The 22,789-nt window shown below is 42.8% G+C and overlaps 1 protein-coding gene across 5 annotated transcripts in view; it reads right to left on the reverse strand.

Moving 5' to 3' along the window:
- LOC106561460 (transcriptional enhancer factor TEF-1) overlaps positions 1-22,789 on the reverse strand; it is a 123,212-nt gene that overhangs the window by 13,382 nt on the left and 87,041 nt on the right. For 4 of the 5 annotated variants that reach the window (XM_014125445.1, XM_014125443.2, XM_045688370.1 and 1 more), the window contains 7 exons: positions 16,261-16,325; positions 15,137-15,199; positions 14,391-14,402; positions 7,202-7,327; positions 7,061-7,107; positions 6,839-6,900; positions 2,612-2,727 (listed from right to left, as the gene is read on the reverse strand). In XM_014125445.1, coding sequence (XP_013980920.1) covers positions 2,612-2,727; positions 6,839-6,900; positions 7,061-7,107; positions 7,202-7,327; positions 14,391-14,402; positions 15,137-15,199; positions 16,261-16,325 — 491 coding nt within the window. The remainder of the gene's footprint in view (positions 1-2,611; positions 2,728-6,838; positions 6,901-7,060; positions 7,108-7,201; positions 7,328-14,390; positions 14,403-15,136; positions 15,200-16,260; positions 16,326-22,789) is intronic. The other variant, XM_014125449.2, reaches the window with a different exon arrangement.

The raw sequence follows: 22,789 nt of genomic DNA on the forward strand, positions 1-22,789 counted from the left end.
AGCTCTACGGACAATTCCTTGTTTTTGCTCTGATATGCACTGTCTACTGTGGGACCTTATATAGACAGGTGTGTGTCTTTCCAAATCATGTCCAATCAATTGAATTTACCACAGGTGGACTCCAATCAAGTTATGGAAACAGGATGCACCTGAGCTCAATTTCAAGTCTCATAGCAAAGGGTCTGAACACTTATGTAAATAAGGTATTTCTGTTTTTTATTTTAAATAAATTTGCAAAAATGTCTGAAAACCTGTTTTCGCTTCGTCATTATGGGGTATTGTTTATAGATTGCTTAGGATGTTTTTTTTAATCCATTTTAGAATAAGGTTGTAACGTAAAAAATGTGGAAAAGTCAAGGGGTCTGAATACTTTCCGAAGGCACTGTAGCAGTATAAACACTGGTCTAGGATAGCTCACTAACCCAAGATAATGTCAGCTGTTATAAAACACAAGTAAAAATGCAATAGCTAACAAATAGTGACAAAATGACAAACTGGATATACAGGTAACTGCCAAAATAAAGGAAACACGAGTAAATGAGGGATACAAAGTATATTGTAAGCAGCTGCTTCCATACAGGTGTGGATCCTGAGTTAATTAAGCATTTAACCTCTCTAGGGTAGGGGGCAGTATTTTCACGGCCGGATGAAAAACGTACCCAAATTAAATGGCCTACTACTCGGGCCCAGGAACTAGAATATGCATATTATATTTGGATAAAAAAACCCTCGGAAGTTTCTAAAACTGTTTGAATGATGTCTGTGAGTATAACAGAACTCATATGGCAGGCAAAAACCTGAGAAAAATCTAACCAGGAAGTGAGAATTCTGGTGCTTGTAGTCCTTTCAAGCCATTGCCTATCGAACACACAGTGACTTAGGGTTCATTTTGCACTTCCTAAGGCTTCCACTAGATGTCAACAGTCTTTAGAAAGTTGTTTGAGGCGTCTATGATGAACAGAGGAAGTTGGAAGTTGTTGACTCAGGAAGGTACTGGCGTTCATTGACGCGCGTTCACGTGAGAGTTAGCTGTGTTCCAAAACGTTTTTCAAGACATTGCAATCGTCCGGTTGGAATATTATTGAAGTTCTAAGTGATAAAGGACCTAAAGATTGATGCTATACAACATTTGACATGTTTGAACGAACGTAAATATAACTTTTTTTTACTTTTCGTCGTAACATTTTCCATGCACTTCCTACACTTGGAGTAGCTAACTGAACGCGCTAACAACAAGGAGCTATTTGGACATAAATTATGGACTTTATCGAACAAAGCAACATTTATTGTGGACCTGGGATTCCTGGAAGTGCCTTCTGATGAAGATCAAAGGTAAGTGAATATTTCTAATGATATTTATGATTTTAGATGACTCCAAAATGGCGGGTATCTGTATTGCCTAGTGTATTTTTCTGAGCGCAGTACTCAGATTATTGCAAAGTGTGCTTTCCTAGTGAAGGTTTTTGAAATCTGTCACAGTGTTTGCATAAAGGAGATGTTCATCTATAATTCTCTGAATAACAGTTTAATATTTTATCAACGTTTATGGTGAGTATTTTTGTAAATTGGTGTGCTGATTCACCGGAAGTATTGGAGGCAAAATATTTTCTGAACATCACGCGCCAATGTAAAATGGGGTTTATGGATATAAATATGAACTTTATAGAACAAAAAATGCATGTATTGTGTAACATGATGTCCTAGGAGTGTCATCTGATGAAGATCGTCAAAGGTTAGTGCATAATTTTAGCTGGTTTTCATGACGCCTGTCCTTGCTAGGAAAATGGCTGTGTGCTTTTTCTTGTGTTGGAACTGTCCTAACATAATCTAACTTTATGCTTTCGCCATAAAGCCTTTTTGAAATCGGACAATGTGGTTACATTAAGGAGACATGTACCTTTAAAATGGTGTAAAATAGTCCTTTGTTTGAGAACTTTGAATTATGACATTTTGTGGTTTTGAATTTGGCGCTCTGATATTTCACTGGCTGTTGAATAGTGTGAACCGTGGGTGTTAACATCATATCATGCTTAGGTTAGGGTCTTGTATAAAAATGCCCAGTTGCCCATCATTTTGGTTACCATTGCTAGAAGAGATCTGTTATTTTGAAAGAGGGGTCTCAAAGGAGCATAGGGGGTTTAAAAGTTGTGTGTGAACACTTATGGGAGATTCTGGTGCTGTGCCTGAGACAGCGTTTTCCACCACCATCAATGATGGAAATTCTTGTGGAAGAATGGTGTCGCATCCCTCCAAAAGTGTTCCAGACACTTGTAGACTCTATGCCAAGGCACAGTGAAGCTTTCTGGCTCGTGGTGGCCCAACACCCTATTAAGATACTTTATGTTGGTGTTTCCTTTATTTTGGCGCTTACCTGTATGTTCCAGAGTCACTTTGGTATTTGGAGGGATTCTGCTTTGCTTGTTTTACGTTTTTTGTCTGTGAGAGTGTTTGAAGACATACACCAGTTTGAGGAAGTACGGTTGACCTCAGGAAATGGCACTAGTTTGGCCTGCTTTGGTCTGGTTTGGGATGCTGTCTGAGAAACAAGTACTAGTTTACCCAGGTGTGTTTTACTGTGTGTGGGAAGGAAGACAGTAGGGCAGGTACTCACAGAGTCAGGGTCTCTCTGCTGCTCCAGGAAGGCAGAGAACTCCACCAGTCTGAGTTTGGTGGTCCCGATGGAGCGTCCCTGCCAGGCCGGGGCTGTAGCCGTGGGGGGCTCGTACGCTGGGGGATTACACACAACACTGTCACCTCACTATCCACCGTTTACTGACACTAGGCAATCCAAGATGGCGTAGCAGTGCAGACGTGTTTTGTCATTGTCCCATGTAAAAAAATGTATATATTCAATATAATAAATCTCTTTTTCCATTTTTAAATTAAATATAGCTTCCGGCAACCCGCCTCACCCAATGTGATACGGATCTGCTATTTTTAGACCTTATAGCTAGAACCTCCATCAGAAGCTAGCCATCAGATGCTAACCAGCTAATTAGACCAGCTAATTAGCTACTAGCTATTTAGTCATTGTTAGCCACTGCTAGCGGCCTTTACCTTTAGCTCAGACACTAGCCGCTTTTAGCCTGGATAATACCCACCAGTCTGCACAGCGCAATATAAACCCTGAGCATATCGGACTGCTTTTCTCCACTACATCACCAGATTCCTGCCATAATCTCTGGACCATTACTCCAGATCATCGCAGCTAGCGAGCTGCTACCAAGTGGCCCAGCCCCGAAGCTGCCGTAGTAATTCCGTCCGACGTGCCCTCAACCGGCCTTTGTCGGACATCGGTGAAGACACTTCTGCTAGCCCCGGCCTGCTAACTTTATGAACGCCGTGTCCCCCGCTTTCAAGCGTAGTAACAACTACCTAGCGGCTTCCCTGTTTCATCAATTGCTGTTCACTGGACCCTATGATCACCTGGCTACATAGCTGATGCCTGCTGGACTGTTCATTAATCACGGTACTCCATTTTTGTTTATTTTGTTTATCTGTCAGCCCCAGCCTCGAACTTAGGCCCTGTGTGTAGTTAACTAACCCTCTCTGCCCATTCATCGCCATTTTACCTGTTGTTGTTGTCTTAGCTAGCTCTCCCAATCAACACCTGTGATTGCTTTATGCATCGCTTTATGTCTCTCTCTAATGTCAATATGCCTTGTATACTGTTGTTTAGGGTAGTTATCATTGTTTTATTTTACTGCGGAGCCCCTAGCCCCACTCAATATGCCTCAGATACCTCTTTGTCCCACCTCGCACACATGCGGTGACCTCACCTAGCATAACTAGTGCCTCCAGAGATGCAGTCTCTCTTATCGTCAATCAGTGCCTAGGTTTACCTCCACTGTACCCACACCCTACCATACTCTTGTCTGTACATTAATCCCTGAATCTATTCTACCACGCCCAGAAATCTGCTCCTTTAATTCTCTGCCCCAACGCACCAGACGACCAGTTTTGATAGCCTTTAGCTGTACCCTCATCCTACTCCTCCTCTGTTCCTCGGGTGATGTAGAGGTTAACCCAAGCCCTGTGTGTCCCTAGGCACTCTCATTTGTTGACTTCTGTAACTGTAAAAGCCTTGGTTTCATGCATGTTAACATCATTTTGTTTTACTCACTGCTTTAGCACACTCCGCCAACCCTGATGTCCTTGCCGTGTCTGAATCCTGGTTTAGGAAGACCACCAAAAATTCTGAGATTTCCATCCCCAACTACAACTTTTCCGTCAAGATAGAACTCCCAAACGGGGAGGACTTGCAATCTACTGCAGAGATAGCCTGCAAAGTTCTGTCATACTTTCCAGGTCTATGCCCAAACAGTTCGAGCTTCTAATTTTAAAAATGAATCTCTCCAGAAATAAGTCTCTCACTGTTGCCGCCTGTTATAGACCCCCCCTCAGCTCCCAGCTGTGCCCTGGACACCATATGTGAATTGATTGCCCCACATCAATCTTCAGAGTTCGTTCTGTTAGGTGACCTAAACTGGGATATGCTTAACACCCCGGCCATCCTACAATCTAAGCTAGATGCCCTCAATCTCACACAAATTATCAAGGAACCCACCAGGTACAACCCTAAATCCGTAAACATGGGCACCCTCATAGATATTATCCTGACCAACTTGCCCTCCAAATACACCTCTACTGTTTTCAATCAGGATCTCAGCGATCACTGCCTCATTGCCTGCATCCGTAATGGGTCCGTGGTCAAACGACCACCCCTTCACTGTCAAACGCTCCCTAAAAACACTTCTGCAAGCAGGCCTTTCTAATCGACCTGGCCCGGGTATCCTGGAAGGATATTGACCTCGTCCCGTCAGTAGAAGATGCCTGGTTGTTCTTTAAAAGTAATTTCCTCCCCATCTTAAATAAGCATGCCCCTTTCAAAAAATGTAGAACTAAGAACAGATATAGCCCTTGGTTCACTCCAGACCTGACTGCCCTCGACCAGCACAAACACATCCTGTGCCGTACTGCACTAGCATCGAATACTCCCCGCGATATGCAACTTTTCAGGGAAGTCAGGAACCAATACACACAGTCTGTTAGGAAAGCAAAGGCTAGCTTTTTCAAACAGAAATTTCAATCCTGTAGCTCTAACTCCAAAAAGTTCTGGGACACTGTAAAGTCCATGGAGAATAAGAGCACCTCCTCCCAGCTGCCCACTGCACTGAGGCTAGGAAACACTGTCACCACTGATAAATCCACGATAATTGAGAATTTCAATAAGCATTTCTCTATGGCTGGCCATGCTTTCCTCCTGGCTACCCCAACCCAAGGCCAACAGCACCGCACCCCCCGCAGCTACTTGCCCAAGCCTCCCCAGCTTCTCCGTCACACAAATCCAGATAGCAGATGTTCTGAAAGAGCTGCAAAACTTGGACCCCTATAAATCAGCTGGGCTAGACAATCTGGATCCTCTCTTTCTAAAATTATCCGCAGCCATTGTTGCAAACCCTATTACTAGTCTGTTCAACCTCTCTTTCGTATCATCCGAGATTCCTAAAGATTGGAAAGCTGCCGTGGTCATCCCCCTCTTCAAAGGGGGGAGACACTCTAGACCCAAACTGTTACAGACCTATATCCATCCTGCCCTGCCTTTCTAAAGTCTTCGAAAGCCAAGTTAACAAACAGATCACTGACCATTTCGAATCCCACCGTACCTTCTCCGCTGTGCAATCCGGTTTCCGAGCTGGTCACGGGTGCACCTCAGCCACGCTGAAGGTACTAAACAATATCATAACCGCCATCGATAAAAGACAGTACTGTGCAGCCGTCTTCATCGACCTGGCCAAGGCTTCGGCGATGTCATTTACAAAATAGCCACCAACACTCTACTCAGAAAAATGGATGCAGTCTATCACAGTGCCATCCGTTTTGTCACCAAAGCCCTATATACCACCCACCACTGTGACCTGTATGCTCTCGTCGGCTGGCCCTCGCTACATATTCATTGCCAGAACCACTGGCTACAGGTCATCTATAAGTCTTTGCTAGGTAAAGCTCCGCCTTATCTCAGCTCACTGGTCGCCATAACAACACCCACCCATAGCACGTGCTACAGCAGATATTTTGCATAAATGACAAAAGTTTATCTTTCGACGCTCCTTACACTTTCAGGTAAGATTTTACCAATTTTATTGCACGAGCAGTGAAGCAACCTTATAAAAACATTTGCTTACACTTTTTCCCAGTTTTTTTCTTTATTTTTCTCAGTTCTGTCCCCATCTCTTTTCCACTGCTCATCCCCAAAGCCAACACCTCTTTGGCCGCCTTTTCTTCCAGTTCTCTGCTGCCAATGACTGGAACGAATTGCAAAAATTGCTGAAGTTGGAGACATATCTCCCTCACTAACTTTAAGCATCTGCTATCTGAGCAGCTTACCGATCGCTGTACACAGCCCATCTGTAAATAGCCCATCCAACTTCCTACCTTATCCCCATATTGTTTTTATTTACTTTTTTGCTCTTTTGCACACCAGTATTTATATTTGCACATCATCATCTGCACATCTATCACTCCAGTGTTAATTTGCTAAATTGTAATTACTTTTGTTTATCCCATGTGTAACTCTGTTGTTGTTTTTTGTCGCACTGCTTTGCTTTATCTTGGCCAGGTCACAGTTGTAAATGAGAACTTGTTCTCAATTGGCCTACCTGGTTAAATACACTCACTAACATGATACCCATTAGCTATATCACTAGTAGCATTAGCCATGTAACAGTATTAATGCCCTGGTAATAGGTGCCATTGGAGTTTTGTTTGAGCGTTGGCCTCAGATAAAGTGAAATGAGCTGATAGAAATAGGGTGGATAGAGTAAAAGGGCACCCTCACCTGAGATGGTGGTCGTTACAGCTGTCTGGCTGGGGTAGGCCTGCTGGGAAAATGGCTTGATGCTGAAGATAAAAAGAAAGAATCAGGAAGTTGACCTGGTTATTGTAATAATACAAAAAATTAACTAGGTAGATAAGTTATAAAATCGAGCTAACAAATTAGTTAAGTTATTACTTCATCTTATATTATCAATAACAAGACAGACACATTAGGACGACTTACTCTTGTGAGGATCCAGGCTGGCCAGTGGATATCATACCCTGCCAAAACTAAGGAAGAGTAAATAAACGGACAATCAGGACAGCACAATGCACATCAAGTCAATTGTTACGAATTGTGTGTGTTTAGTGAGGGGTGTCTTACCCCTGTCGCCCCAGGGAAGGTGGGTCTTGGGAGGCCCAGCTTGTTGTGGATGGCAGTGGCAGAGACGATCTGAGCCGAGGACATGGAGGCCATACTCTGCAGTGCCTTGTCTTTCACACTCTGGTCCTTCAGCAGAACACAACACAATGACTCGAAGTGGTGGGACAAAGAACAAGCAACAACAACCAAACAAACTCACACACCCACACACATATACAGTGAGGGAAAAAAGTATTTGATCCCCTGCGTTTGCCCACTGACAAAGAAATGATCAGTCTATAATTTTAATGGTAGGTTTATTTGAACAGTGAGAAACAGAATAACAACAAAACAATCCAGAAAAACGCATGTCAAAAATGGTATAAATTGATTTGCATTTTAATGAGGGAAGTAAGTATTTGACCCCCTCTCAATCAGAAAGATTTCTGGCTCCCAGGTGTCTTTTATACAGGTAACGAGCTGAGATTAGGAGCACACTCTTAAAGGGAATGCTCCTAATCTCAGCTTGTTACCTGTATAAAAGACACCTGTCCACAGAAGCAATCAATCAGATTCCAAACTCTCCACCATGGCCAAGACCAAAGAGCTCTCCAAGGATGTCAGGGACAAGATTGTTGACCTACACAAGGCTGGAATGGGCTACAAGACCATCGCCAAGCAGCTTGGTGAGAAGGTGACAACAGTTGGTGCGATTATTCGCAAATGGAAGAAACACAAAAGAACTGTCAATCTCCCTCGGCCTGGGGCTCCATGCAAGATCTCACCTCGTGGAGTTGCAATGATCATGAGAACGGTGAGGAATCAGCCCAGAACTACACGGGAGGATCTTGTCAATGATCTCAAGGCAGCTGGGACCATAGTCACCAAGAAAACAATTGTTAACACTACGCTGTGAAGGACTGAAATCCTGCAGCGCCCGCAAGGTCCCCCTGCTCAAGAAAGCACATATACATGCCCGTCTGAAGTTTGCCAATGAACATCTGAATGATTCAGAGGACAACTGGGTGAAAGTGTTGTGGTCAGATGAGACCAAAATGGAGCTCTTTGGCATCAACTCAACTCGCCGTGTTTGGAGGAGGAGGAATGCTGCCTATGACCCCAAGAACTTCATCCCCACCGTCAAACATGGAGGTGGAAACATTATGCTTTGGGGGTGTTTTTCTGCTAAGGGGACAGGACAACTTCACCGCATCAAAGGGACGATGGACGGGGCCATGTACCATCAAATCTTGGGTGAGAACCTCCTTTCCTCAGCCAGGGCATTGAAAATGGGTCGTGGATGGGTATTCCAGCATGACAATGACCCAAAACACACGGCCAAGGCAACAAAGGAGTGGCTCAAGAAGACGCACATTAAGATCCTGCAGTGGCCTAGCCAGTCTCCAGACCTTAATCCCATAGAAAATCTGTGGAGGGAGCTGAAAGTTCGAGTTGCCAAACGTCAGCTTCGAAACCTTAATGACTTGGAGAAGATCTGCAAAGAGAAGTGGGACAAAATCCCTCCTGAGATGTGTGCAAACCTGGTGGCCAACTACAAGAAACGTCTGACCTCTGTGATTGCCAACAAGTGTTTTGCCACCAAGTACTAAGTCATGTTTTGCAGAGGGGTCAAATACTTATTTCCCTCATTAAAATGCAAATCATTTTATAACATTTTTGACATGCGTTTTTCTGGATTTTTTTTTGTTATTCTGTCTCTCACTGTTCAAATAAACCTACCATTAAAATTATAGACTGATCATTTCTTTGTCAGTGGGCAAACGTACAAAATCAGCAGGGGATCAAATACTTTTTTCCCTCACTATAGACAATATCACACACACACACACATATAGAGAACATCACACACACACACAAGGCCGCCTACTTGCCTGAAAAACGTGCTTTTAAGGGTACAGAATTCTATTGCTCTTAATATTTCTCTGAGACTGGTGAATAAAAACACAGAACACCCATTGTGTTGTTACTGAGTTTTGAATTGAATACCTAACCATTTAAACGAGTTTTTCTTCTAAGGGCAGAGCTTGTCTTCTATGAAAAAACAGTACATTACCCAAACAGATTGTCACAAGTGGCGCAACTAAGGGCTGGATTTAATCCATATTGCGAAGATCCAAGTTAAAATTCAAAGGTAATTTCTGATTGAGCTGACATTGGCAGCGTTTACTGCAGTCTACAAGAACGTTGGAACATTGCCTTTAAATTTCAATCGAGCTATAACGCGGATACAGATTGAATCCAGCCCTAAGTGATTGAAAGATTCCCACAACCAATGGACATCAGGGCAAGATTCTAGTGTATGCTGAACATTGGAAAGAAAGCACTCCAGTGCTTGAGTTCTCTGTAGAGAAGTGGCATTTGTGGGCATTTTATAAGTTGGACATTTTAATCAAATTCATGAAAAACATACAGTACCAGTCAAAGGTTTGGACATACAGTTGAAGTCGCAAGTTTACATACACTTAGGTTGGAGTCATTACAACTTGTTTTTCAACCACTCCACAAATTTCTTGTTAACAAACTATAGTTTGGCAAGTCGGTTAGGACATCTACTTTGTGCATGACACAAGTCATTTTTCCAACAATTGTTTACAGACAGATTATTTCACTTATAATTCACAATATCACAATTCTAGTGGGTCAGAAGTTTACATACAATAAGTTGACTGTGCCTTTAAACAGCTTGGAAAAATTCCAATGATGTCATGGCTTTAGAAGCTTCTGATAGGTTCATTTACATCGTTTGAGTCAATTGGAGGTGTACCTGTGGATACATTTCAAGGCCTACCTTCAAGCTCAGTGCCTCTTTGCTTGACATCATGGGAAAATCTAAAGAAATCAGCCAAGACCTCAGAAAAAAATTGTAGACCTCCACAAGTCTGGTTCATCCTTGGGAGCAATTTCCTAATGCCTGAAGGTACCACGTTCATCTGTACAAACAATAGTACGCAAGTATAAACACCATGGGACCACGCAGCCGGCATACCGCTCAGGAAGGAGACGCGTTCTGTCTCCTAGAGATGAACGTACTTTGGTGTGAAAGGTGAAAATCAATCCCAGAACAACAGCAAAGGACCTTGTGAAGATGCTGGAGGAAACAGGTACAAAACTATCTATATCCACAGTAAAACGAGTCCTATATCGACATAACCTGAAAGGCTGCTCAGCAAGGAAGAAGCCACTGCTCCAAAACTGCCAATAAAAAGCCAGACTATGGTTTGCAACTGCACATGGAAACAAAGATCGTACTTTTTGGAGAAATGTCCTCTGGTCTGATGAAACAAAAATAGAACTGTTTGGCCATAATGACCATCGTTATGGTTGGAGGAAAAAGGGGGAGGCTTGCGAGCCGAAGAACAACATCCCAACTGTGAAGCATGGGGGTGGCAGCATCATGTTGTGGGGGTGCTTTGCTGCAGGAGGGACTGGTGAACTTCACAAAATAGATGGCATCATGAGGCAGGAAAATGATGAGTATATATTGAAGCAACATCTCAAGACATCAGTCAGGAAGTTAAAGCTTGGTCGCAAATGGGTCTTCCAAATGGACTATGACCCCAAGCATACTTCCAAAGTTGTGGCAAAATGGCTTAAGGACAACAAAGTCAAGGTATTGGAGTGGCCACCACAAAGTCCTGACCTCAATCCCATAGAACATTTGTGGGCAGAACTGAAAAAGCATGTGCGAGCAAGGAGGCTTACAAACCTGACTCAGTTACACCAGCTCTGTCAGGACGAATGGGCCAAAATTCACCCAACTTACTGTGGGAAGCTTGTGGAAGGCTACCCGAAACGTTTGATCCAAGTTAAACAATTTAAAGGCAATGCTACCAAAAATTCAAATTGAGTGTATGTAAACTTCTGACCCACTGGGAATGTGATGAAAGAAATAAAAGCTGAAATAAATCATTCACGCTACTATTATTCTGACATTTCACATTTTTTAAATAAAGTGGTGATCCTAACTGACCCAAGACAGGGAATCTTTACTAGGATTAAATGTCAGGAATTGTGAAAAACGGACTTCAAATGTATTTGGCTAAGGTGTATGTGAACTTCCGACATCAACTGTACCTACTCATTCAAGGGTTTTTCTTTATTTTTACTCTTTTCTACATTGTAGAATAATAGTGAAGACATAAAACCTATGAAATAACACATATGGAATCAGGTAGTAACCGAGAAATTGTTAAACAAATCAAAATAGATTTTAGATTCTTCAAACTAGCCACCCTTTGCTTTGATAACAGCTTTGCACACTCTTGGCATTCTCTCAACCAGCTTCATGAGGAATGCTTTTCCAACAATCTTGAAGGAGTTCCCACATATGCTGAGCACTTGATGGATGCTTTTCCTTCACTCTGTGGTCCTTTACTCTGAGGTCAGGTGATTGTGGAGGCCAGGTCATCTGATGCAGCACTCCATCACTCTCCTTGGCCAAATAGCCCTTAAACAGCCTGGAGGTGTGTTTACGGTCATTGTCCCGTTGAAAAAGTAATGAAAGTCCGACTAAGCGCAAACCAGATGGGATGGCGTATCGCTGCAGAATGTTGTGGTGGCCATGCTGATTAAGAGTGCCTTGAATTCTAAATAAATCACAAACAGTGTCAACAGCAAAGCACCCCCACACCATCATATCTCCTCCTCCATGCTTCACAGTGGGAACCAGACATACGGAGATCATCCTACTGTGCGTCTCACAAAGACATGGCAGTTGTAATAAAGAAATCTCAAATTTGGACTCATCAGACCAAAGGACAGATTTCCACCAATCTAATGTCCATTGCTCATGTTTCTTGGCCCAAGCAAGTGTCTTTTTATTATTTGAACTCTGAAGCATTTATTTGGCCTGCAATTTGAGGTGCAGTTAACTCTAATGTACTTATCCTCTGCAGCAGAGGTAACTCTGGGTCTTCCTTTCCTGTGGTGGTCCTCATGAGAGCCAGTTTCATCATAGTGCTTGATGGTTTTTGTGACTACGCTTGAAGAAACTTTCAAAGTTCTTGAAATGTTCCGTACTGACTGACCTTCATGTCTTAAAGTAATGATGGTCTGTCGTTTCTCTTTGCTTATTTGAGCTGTTTTTGCCATAATATGGACTTTTATATGGACTCTTTTACCAAATAGGCCTATCTTCTGTATATCACCCCTACCTTGTCACAACACAACTGATTAGCTCAAATGCATTATGCATTATTCTACAAATAAACTTTTAACCTCTATGGGACCCCTTCCCGTTCTCATCCCGTTAACGGGATTGAGTTTGACAACAGCCAGTGGAAAATCAGTGCGCCAAATTTAAAACAGCTAAAATCTCATAATTCCATTTTCTCATACAATCAACTATTTTACACCATTTTAAAGATAAACTTCTCGTTAATCTAACCACATTGTCTGATTTCAAAAAGGCTTTACGGCGAAAGCATAAAGTTAGATTATGTTAGGACAAACTTCACAAGAAACACCACACAGCCATTTCCAAGCAACTAGATGCATCACAAAAACCCAAAACACAGCTAAATGAAGCACTAACCTTTGACGATCTTCATCAGATGACACTCCTAGGACATTATGTTAGACAATACATGTATGTTTTGCTCGATAATGTTCATATTTATATCCAAAAACAGAATTTTACCTTGGCGTGTAATGTTGAGAAATGTTTTCTCTCCAAACCTCCCAGTGAATCAGCACAATGAGCACACAGTATGTAAATTCTCATCGTAAACATTGATTAATATAGAAGTGTTATGCACAGAATTATAGATACACTTCTCCGAAATGTAATCTCGTTGTCCAATTTCAAAAAAGGTTCACGGCGAAAGCACAATTTGCAATAATCTGAGTACAGCCCAGATGACACTAACAACTAGCAAACAGAAAACTGCCATCTTGGAGTCAATAAAACTAACAAATTACATTATAAATATTCACTTACCTTTGATTATCTTCATCAGAAGGTACTCCCAGGAATCCCAGCTCCACAATAAATGTTTGATAAAGTTCATTTCCAAATAAATACATTTTGTTCGCGCGTTAGGTTCGCGTGCTTACTTAGTCCAGACGAAAAGTCAAAAAAGTTATACTACAGTTTGTAGAAACATGTCAAACGATGTATAGAATCAATCTTTAGGTTGCTTTTATCATATATCTTGAATAAAATTCCAACCGGACCTATACATTCTCTTTAGCAGTGAATATGAACTCAGCTCGCTCCCAAGTCATTGCCCGTGACTGAACCCATGCCTTATAATGGGACACCAGTTTACCACAGCTGGTATTCCCTTCAAATTCACCATAGAATCTTCAAACACCATTCTAAAGACTGCTGACATCTAGTGGAAGCTTTAGGAAGTGCAAAATGAACCCTAACTCACTGTATACAGTCAAGGCAATCACTTGAAAGGACTACAAGCACCAGACTTCCCACTTCCTGCTTGGATTTCTCTCAGGTTTTTGCCTGCCATATGAGTTCTGTTATACTCACAGACACCATTCAAACAGTTTTAGAAACTTCAGAGTGTTTTCTATCCAAATCTACTAATACTATGCATATTCTAGTTTCTGGGACAGAGTAGTAACCTGTTTAAATTGGGTACGTTTTTCATCCGGCCGTGAAAATACTGCCCCCTAGCCCCAACAGGTTTTTAACAAGGCACACCTGTTAATTGAAATGTATTCCAGGTGAGTACCTCATGAAACTGGTTGAGAGAATGCCAAGAGTGTGCAAAGCAAGGGTGGCTACTTTGAAGAATCTTGTTTTACACTTTTTTGGTTACAACATGATTCTATATGTGTTATTTCATAGTTTTGATGTATTCACTATTATTCTACAATGTAGAAAATAGTCAAAACAAAGAAAAACCCTGGAATTAGTAAGTGTGTCCAAACTTTTGACTGGTACTGTATGTATTTGTGTAAGCGTGGGTTAATGGTTTGCCTCACTGCCATTTGAATGAAAGAAGCCTTGGGAGAGGATGAGCATGCTGGCAATGACGATGCACTGAGATGGAGCATACGCAGTAGCTGCTGGTGATAGATACACACAGGACATACATTACACAGTACATAGGCCTTCCGCAGCAGAACACAACACTATGGGTCTAAGAGCAGGGACATCTTCACATCAAGCTGTACAGACGGGCCTGAAGCACAGCCAACAGTACAGTATATTGAGGGTGGTACTTACCATACATATGACCTGAATGCAAAGAGATGAGAGTGGTTTTACTCTTACAGGCCACTTATCACCTGTATACTTCGCTATTTGGACAAGGCTAACTAGTGTCTGTATTACAACATAGGATGATGATAATGTTCAGATAGTTAGAGATGAAATGGGAGGTATTGACAGTGGTATGTAAAGCATGACCTTGCAAACATAGGCCATGCAAGCCGGCCTGCAAGCTGAACCTGAACGAACAGCTTCAATGCTAAGCGATAATAAGGTCATAACTTCTGGCTGACTGCTAGCTCATCTACTGTACAATCAACAGCGAACACGTCCTGGCAGTACGCTGCCTGAATTTGCTGTCAGTAGCTTGCTGTCCTAACGTCATGCACTGAGAACATTGTGAAATCTATTTTCGGGATCAAAATGTATATATCTAAAAAAAAGTTGCAAGTTGACGGAAGAGATTTGCATTGTACAACACTGTTTAATGAAATATTATGAAACTGAACATACAATTAAATCCTTGATCAGTGACAAAGAGTGAAGAACTATCACATTGCAAAGAGAGTTCAGTTTCGCTATTATTTTGTTAGTTACAGGAAGCAATAAGAAACAGAGCACAACACGGGGAAGTCTGGGACTAGCCCATCGAATGCTAAACAGGAATATCAGATGTGAGGAATCTTAGATGCATCCCACCTGTCACCACGGCAACAGAAACAGGAAGCTACACAAACAGTGCAGTAGGCAGTAGCTCTTACCTTTAGCTTGGTGTGAAACTCCCGAGATTTCCGTCTGGCAAGAACCTGAATGTGACTGGAGACCTGTTGGGAGGGAGACAAGGGAACAGACTGTTACTATGGAGATGAAAAGAAAGCGGGCCTAACCCCGCCACTGGGGGCACACACTCCTCCCTTGACAACTGCTGCCAGCGCCCTGTATCCCTCCACATTTCTCTCTGGCTAAGATTCAACAGTGAAAAAACACCTGTGGTCTTTTGACATCAAGTGCTATGCATCATGCAAAAACATTCTTCAATAGGAGACCTGTTTTGATTCTATGCATAGCCACACAGCTCAAAGTGTCTGAGTTCGGCCTGTGGTGTCAGATGACCTGCATTCCAGCACCCTCTAAGGGCTGCACAGAAAATGGCAATGTGTGTACATCAGGGATTGGACAGTGAGTGAGTATGTACATCAGGGATTGGACAGTGAGTGAGTACTTCAGGGATTGGACAGTGAGTGGTTCAGGTTTCATTACACAGTACACAGCATATCTGAGTCAGTGTTTCCCCTATATTCATTTAGCAGCGGTGTGCAGCCATTGCTAAATCGTTGCCGCCACGGCAGAAAATGTGATAAATGTTTTAAGTAATACTAATTATATATATAATGTCCTAGGAGTGTCATCTGATGAAGATCGTCAAAGGTTAGTGCTTCATTTAGCTGTGTTTTGGGTTTTTGTGATGCATCTAGTTGCTTGGAAATGGCTGTGTGGTGTTTCTTGTGAAGTTTGTCCTAACATAATCTAACTTTATGCTTTCGCCGTAAAGCCTTTTTGAAATCAGACAATGTGGTTAGATTAACGAGAAGTTTATCTTTAAAATGGTGTAAAATAGTTGAGAGAGAGAGAGAGAGCGATAGAGAGAGAGAGAGAGAGAAAGAAAGAAAGAAAAAATAGGGTGGGTAAAACATTTTCAGTGTAAACTGAAATGTGTAGAATTGCAGGAAATTTGTTTTAAAATGGCAACATTTTGTCTCTGTGGCCAAGTGGAGGGACTCTGATATTTTGAGTTCGGAGACCACGCCATTGGCCACGTCCATACCATTCCCCCCTTGCCACAAAAAAAAAGAGAAAACTCATATGGGAAAGGCAGTCCTCTTACCTGCTTTCTTGTCCTTGTCTTTCCCGTTCTTAGTTTGATGTATCTTGCTATCAATTCGTTGCGACCTGAGGGAAGAAGCAAAGCACTAAGACAGCAGTCTGGGTGTGTAGGTAGTGGCCCCCTGACTTTTGTGTCCACTCTAGACAGGTGGGTATATGTGGAGGGGGCTTGGTGGGGAAGACTAACCCTAACCCTCGTTCACTTGGAGGGGACCATTGTGTTAAGGCCACACGGACAACATGTGACCTCGGCCGAACAAACAGCATCTGGGGATATAGGGGTGTGACCCTACTCCCAGCAGGCTCGCACTGTAATCTCCCGCCGCCCATGCTGGGGCCTCCCTACTCTCAATCGTGTACACATAACATGACAATATGGGCATTCATGCAGACGCCCAATCCCCAGATCAAAGGCCGCAAAACGGCCAGCTGTAAGCATGCTTACTGCTGAATAATTCATTCTTTTCACCAGCTTGCAAACACGCTCAGCAGGACTTGGCAGGCGTGCTAAACAAGAGAGAGGGAGAGAGAGAGAGGGTGAAGGAAAGAGTGAGAGGGAGGGAGAGAGCGAGAGGGATGGAGGGAGGGAAGGAGAAAGAGAGAGAGAAGATTAAAGGCCCTCAACCTAACAGACCAAACCAAGAAAATCCCTCCCCCATGATACTCATAAGATAGCCCACTATGAGTTGAGTAAGCTAATCTTTATTTTCAGAGCTAGACAAAAAGATTGCACTGCCAGAAAAGAGCCAAGACAGAGAAGGTTCTGCACTGATGGACATTATTATAGTCAAACGTTTCAAAGAGGTAACACTGCTCTATTTCACTCAGCTTTTTTCTGAAACCTTGTTCAAAATCAGGTCCATCACAAATCCCTGCTGTGCTTGTTTTCTCTGTAAAACCAGCCAATTAATGTCATTACTGCATGTGAAACATACATTCAAATTAGTTCTCTCTGAAAACACTTAGAAATAAAAAAAAGACCATCTTATTCAAATGCTTTGCAAATCCTTCAAGCAAATATCAACTAGACAATATCTCCTTCCATAATCCCTCAAAAGCAGGAGAAATGGTGGGGAACATATTGGAGCCTATTACTAGCAGTGTTAGACCAGAATACAATGGACGTCTACAGGTACTACTGTAGAGGTGTGACGTTTAAACATCTAAACGAATTTGGGATCGTTAACATTTTGAAAAAATCCCTAACTGAAAACGTTTTATTAAATTAAAATCACAGTGCAGTCATCACCAGACTACCACTAACAGATTGGTCCCGATCATCATCATCATAAAGGCAAAACAATGTTTTTACCAAAAACAGTGATGGCGCTGATGGAGAAATTGTACAATGATTGCTCTTGCAAGTACAAAGTGCAAGCTCTCAAACACCATACGTGGCATTAACAACAGAATGTTGGACGTCGATGAACATGCTGTCATTCCTCACATTTGTACTAGGTTTTAATCTTCAATCAGAGGCACACAACAGAGAACCTAAAACGCCGTCTGGATGATATACGATTAAGACTATCCTACCAACAGGACATTAAAAACTGTAATATCTTATGTTTTACCGAGTCGTGGCTAAACGACGACACAGATAATATAGAGCTGACTGGCTTCTCTGTGCATCAGCAGGACAGAGCAGCTGTAAATAACTGCTGGTGCGCGAAGTCTAATATTAAAGAAGTCTCGAGGTATTGCTCGCCTGAGATAGAATACCTCATGATAAGCTGTAGGCCACACGAGCCGTCTATTTACCACCACAAACCGATGATTGGCACTAAGACCGCACTCAACGAGCTGTATAAGGCCATAAGCAAACAAGAAAATGCTCATCCAGAAGTAGCGCCCCTAGTGGCCTGGGACTTTAATGCAGGCAAACTTAAATCTGTTGTACCTCATTTCTACTAGCATGTCAAATGTGCAACCAGAGGAAAAAAAACTCGACCACCTTTACTCCACACACAGAGACACGTACAAAGCTCTCCTTCGCCCTCCATATGGCAAATCTGACCACAATATCCTCCTGATTCCTGCTTACAAGCAAAAACTAAAACAGGAAGTACCAGTGACTCGTTCAATACGGAAGTGGTCAGATGACGTGGATGTTACGCTACAGGGCTGTTTTGCTAACACAGACTGGAACATGTTCCGGGATTCATCCAATGGCATTGAGGAGTATACCACCTCAGTCACCGGCTTCATCAATAAGTGCATCGACGACGTCGCCCCCACAGTGACCGAGCTGCCGTTTTCAAGGAGCGGGACACTAATCCAGACGCTTACAAGAAATCCCGCTAAATCCTCAGGCAAACCATTAAACAGGCAAAGCGTCAATACAGGACTAAGACTGAATCCTACTACACCAGCTCTGACTCTTGTTGGATGTGGCAAGGCTTGAAAACTATTACGGACTACAAAAGGAAACCCAGCCGTGAGCTGCCCAGTGACGCAAGCCTGCCAGATGAGCTAAACGCCTTTTATGCTCGCTTCGAGGCAAGCAACACTGAATTATGCATGAGAGCACCAGCTGTTCCGGACAGCTGTGTGATCACACTCACCGTAGCCGATGTGAGCAATACCTTTAAACAGGTCAACATTCACAAAGCCACGGGGCCAGACAGATTACCAGGATGTGTGGTCAAAGCATGCATGGATCAACTTGCAAGTGTCTTCACTGATATTTTCAACCTCTCCCTGACTGAGTCTGTAATACCTACATGTTTCAAACAGAGCACCATAGTGCCCAAGAAAGCAAAAGTAACCTGCCTAAATGATTACCGCCCAGTAGCACTCACGTCGGTAGCCATGAAGTGCTTTGAAAGGATGGTCATGGCTCACATCAAAACCATCATGCTAGAAACCCTAGACCCACTCCAATTTGCATACCGCCCCACAGTCACATTCACACAGTCACACTCCACACTGCCCTTTCCCACCTGGGCAAAAGGAAAACCTATGTGAGTATGCTGTTCATTGACTACAGCTCAGCATTCAACACCATAGTACCCACATAACTCATCACTAAGCTAAGGACCCTGGGACTAAACACCTCCCTCTGCAACTGGATCCTGGACTTCCTGACGGCCTGCCCCCAGGTGGTAAGGTTAGGCAACAACACATCTGCCATGCTGATCCTCAACACTGGGGCCCCTAAGGGGTGTGCGCTTAGTCCCTTCCATAGACTGTTCTCTCTGCTACTCCCTGTTCACCCACCACAAGGTGGCCAAGCACGACTCTAACACCATCATTAAGTTTGCTGATGACACAACAGTGGTAGGCCTGATCACCGACAACAATGAGACAGCCTATAGGGAGGAGGTCAGAGACCTGGCAGTGTGGTGCCAGGACAACAACCTCTCTCTCAATGTGAGCAAGACAAAGGAGCTGATCGTGGACCATAGGAAAAGGAAGGCCAAACAGGAAATAGAAAAGGAAGGCCAATCACCAACGAACTATCATGGTCCAAACACACCAAGACAGTTGGGAAGAGGGCACGACGACACCTTTTCCCCCCTCAGGAGAAAATATTTGACATGGGTCCCCAGATCCTCAAGTTCGAGAGCATCCTGACTGGTTGCATCACCGACTGGTATGGCAACTGCTCGGCATCTGTCCGTAAAGCACTACAAAGGGTAGTGCGTACGGCCCAGTACATCACTGGGGCCAAGCTTCCTGACATCCAGGACCTGTATACTAGGTGGTGTCAGAGGAAGGCCCAAAACATTGTCAGAGACTCCAGTCACCCAAGTCATTGACTGTTCTCTCTGCTACCGCACGGCAAGTGGTACCGGAGCTCCAAGTCTAGGACCAAAAATCTTCTCAGACTGCTATAAGCCATAAGACTGCTGAACAATTAATCAAATGGCCACCTGGACTATTTACATTGACAACCCCCCCCCTTTGTTTTTTACACTGCTGCTACTCGCTGTTTATTACTTTCGTTTACTTAGTAAATAATTGCTTAACTCTATTTCTTGAACTGCATTGTTGGTTAAGGGCTTGTAAGTAAGCATTTCACGGTAAAGTCTACACCAGTTGTAGTCGGCGCACGTGGCAAATACAATTTCATTTGGTAGGTAGCCAGGACTGCAGTAGATTGAATCGCATTGCCCCTAGCGGTCATACTGTACTGTATGTGACCATATCTGAATTGTGAATTCGCTTAATTTTATGTTGCTTTTTAATATGTTTAAATGAGAGAAAACATGGCAGTTTAAAACGTTAAGACATGTTTTATATTTGTTGCAGCCCTATACTACAGTATAGATTGGAGTTAGGGTTAACAAGTTGGAGTTGTGGGTTCAGTGGGTCAACGAGTTAGGGTTGGTGTATGGGTTGGACATGTTTGACAATGTTAGGTTGGAGGTTAACCTGTTTAGGATAGGGGGCAGTATTTTCACGGACGGATAAAAAACGTACCCGATTTAATCTGGTTATTACTCCTGCCCAGAAACTAGAATATGCATCTAATTTGATTTGGATAGAAAACACCCTAAAGTTTCTAAAACTGTTGGAATGGTGTCTGTGAGTATAACAGAACTCATATGGCAGGCCAAAACCTGAGAAGATTCCATACAGGAAGTGCCCTCTCTGACCATTTCTTGTCCTTCTATAGCCTCTTTATGGAAAATAGAGGATCTCTGCTGTAACGTGACATTTTCTAAGGCTCCCATAGGCTCTCAGAAGGCGCCAGAACGGGGAATGATGACTGCAGTCCCTGGGCGAAAAACAGTAGGGGATTTGGAAAGTGGTCGATCTGAGAACAATGACACGGGTGCGCGCGTGCATGTGAAGACACCAGTTTCTTCTTTCAGTGTTTGAACGGATACAACGTCTCCCGGTCTGAATATTATCTCTATTTTACGAGAAAAATCACATAAAAATTGATTTTAAACAGCGTTTGACATGCTTCGAAGTACGGTAATGGAATATTTTGAAATATTTTGTCACGATACGCGCCGGCGCGTCACCCTTCAGATAGTGTCTTGACCGCAAGAACAAAACGCCGCTATTTGGATATAACTATGGATTATTTGGAAACAAAACAGCATTGGGTGTTGAAGTAGAAGTCCTGGGAGTGCATTCTGACGAAGAACAGCAAAGATAATCCAATTTTTCTTAAAGTAAATCTGAGTTTGGTGAGTGCCAAACTTGGTGGGTGTCAAAATAGCTAGCCATGACGGCCGGGCTATCTACTCAGAATATTTCAAAATGTGCTTTCACCGAAAAGCTATTTTAAAATCGGACACGGCGATTGCATAAAGGAGTTCTGTATCTATAATTCTTAAAATAATTGTTATGTTTTTTTGTGAACGTTTATCATGAGTAATTTAGTAAATTCACCGGAAGTTTTTGGTGGGTATGCTAGTTCTGAACGTCACATGCTAATGTAAAAAGCTGGTTTTTGATATAAATATGAACTTGATTGAACAAAGCATGCATGTATTGTATAACATAATGTCCTAGGAGTGTCATCTGATGAAGATCATCAAAGGTTAGTGCTGCATTTAGCCATGGTTTTGGTTTTTGTGACATTATATGCTAGCTTGAAAAATGGGTGTCTGATTATTTCTGGCTGGGTACTCTCCTGACATAATCTAATGTTTTGCTTTCGTTGTAAAGCCTTTTTGAAATCGGACAATGTGGTTAGATAAAGGAGAGTCTTGTCTTTAAAATGGTGTAAAATAGTCATATGTTTGAAAAATAGAAGTTTTGGGATTTTTGAGGAGTTTGTAATTCGCGCCACGCTCTATCATTGGATATTGGCGAGGCGTTCCGCTAGCGGAACATCTAGATGTAAGAGGTTAAAGCTCTCATTACTCTGGTTTGCCTGATCAGCAGACAGCTGCAATACCACTTGACAGTTGATAGTGTGTGTGGGCAGTTCTGTGTTCCACTGACCAGGCTGATGGATGGAGCAGGACCCTGACCCACACTGACTCACTTCAACCCGGCCTCAGCCCTACTGATTAAAGCCAGGGAGTAGAGGTCAGGGCAGAAACACAACACCACACACACACAACATAACCAGAGAAAGGTACTTTATCATGACCCACCACTGACAACTGGCACATTCCAGAGAGCTTGATGCCTGTAGCTGATATGCGTCAAAGTAATTTTTGTTGGTAACAGTATTAAAAAGTGCTTTTCTTGTTTACAGCACGTCTCTCAGCTGAGATCTTTTTAACACTCATTTCCTTTCCCACACTGACCACACTCCCACGAGGCTCTGCAGTAGAACACGGTGATGTCCGAGGACCCCAGAGAACACTCTGGCATTCTGACAACATGAGGATCACTCATACACTCATTCACTGCACCCTTCATGTGGTTTTTACCATTAAACCTTACTCCATACATTTCTACTGCCAGGTAATATGAGCTGTTTCCAGCATCATATCAATAGATTTAAAGGCATTTCTCAGAGATGTTTGTCATTGTGAATCACAGCCATCAGGAAAGACAACTGTGATTTGGCTTGTTCCTGACTTAAAAATGGCATGAAAACCAAATAATGTATCGCT

The sequence above is a fragment of the Salmo salar genome, chromosome ssa10 (genome assembly GCF_905237065.1).
Source record: "Salmo salar chromosome ssa10, Ssal_v3.1, whole genome shotgun sequence".
Classification (NCBI taxonomy): Eukaryota; Metazoa; Chordata; class Actinopteri; order Salmoniformes; family Salmonidae; genus Salmo; species Salmo salar.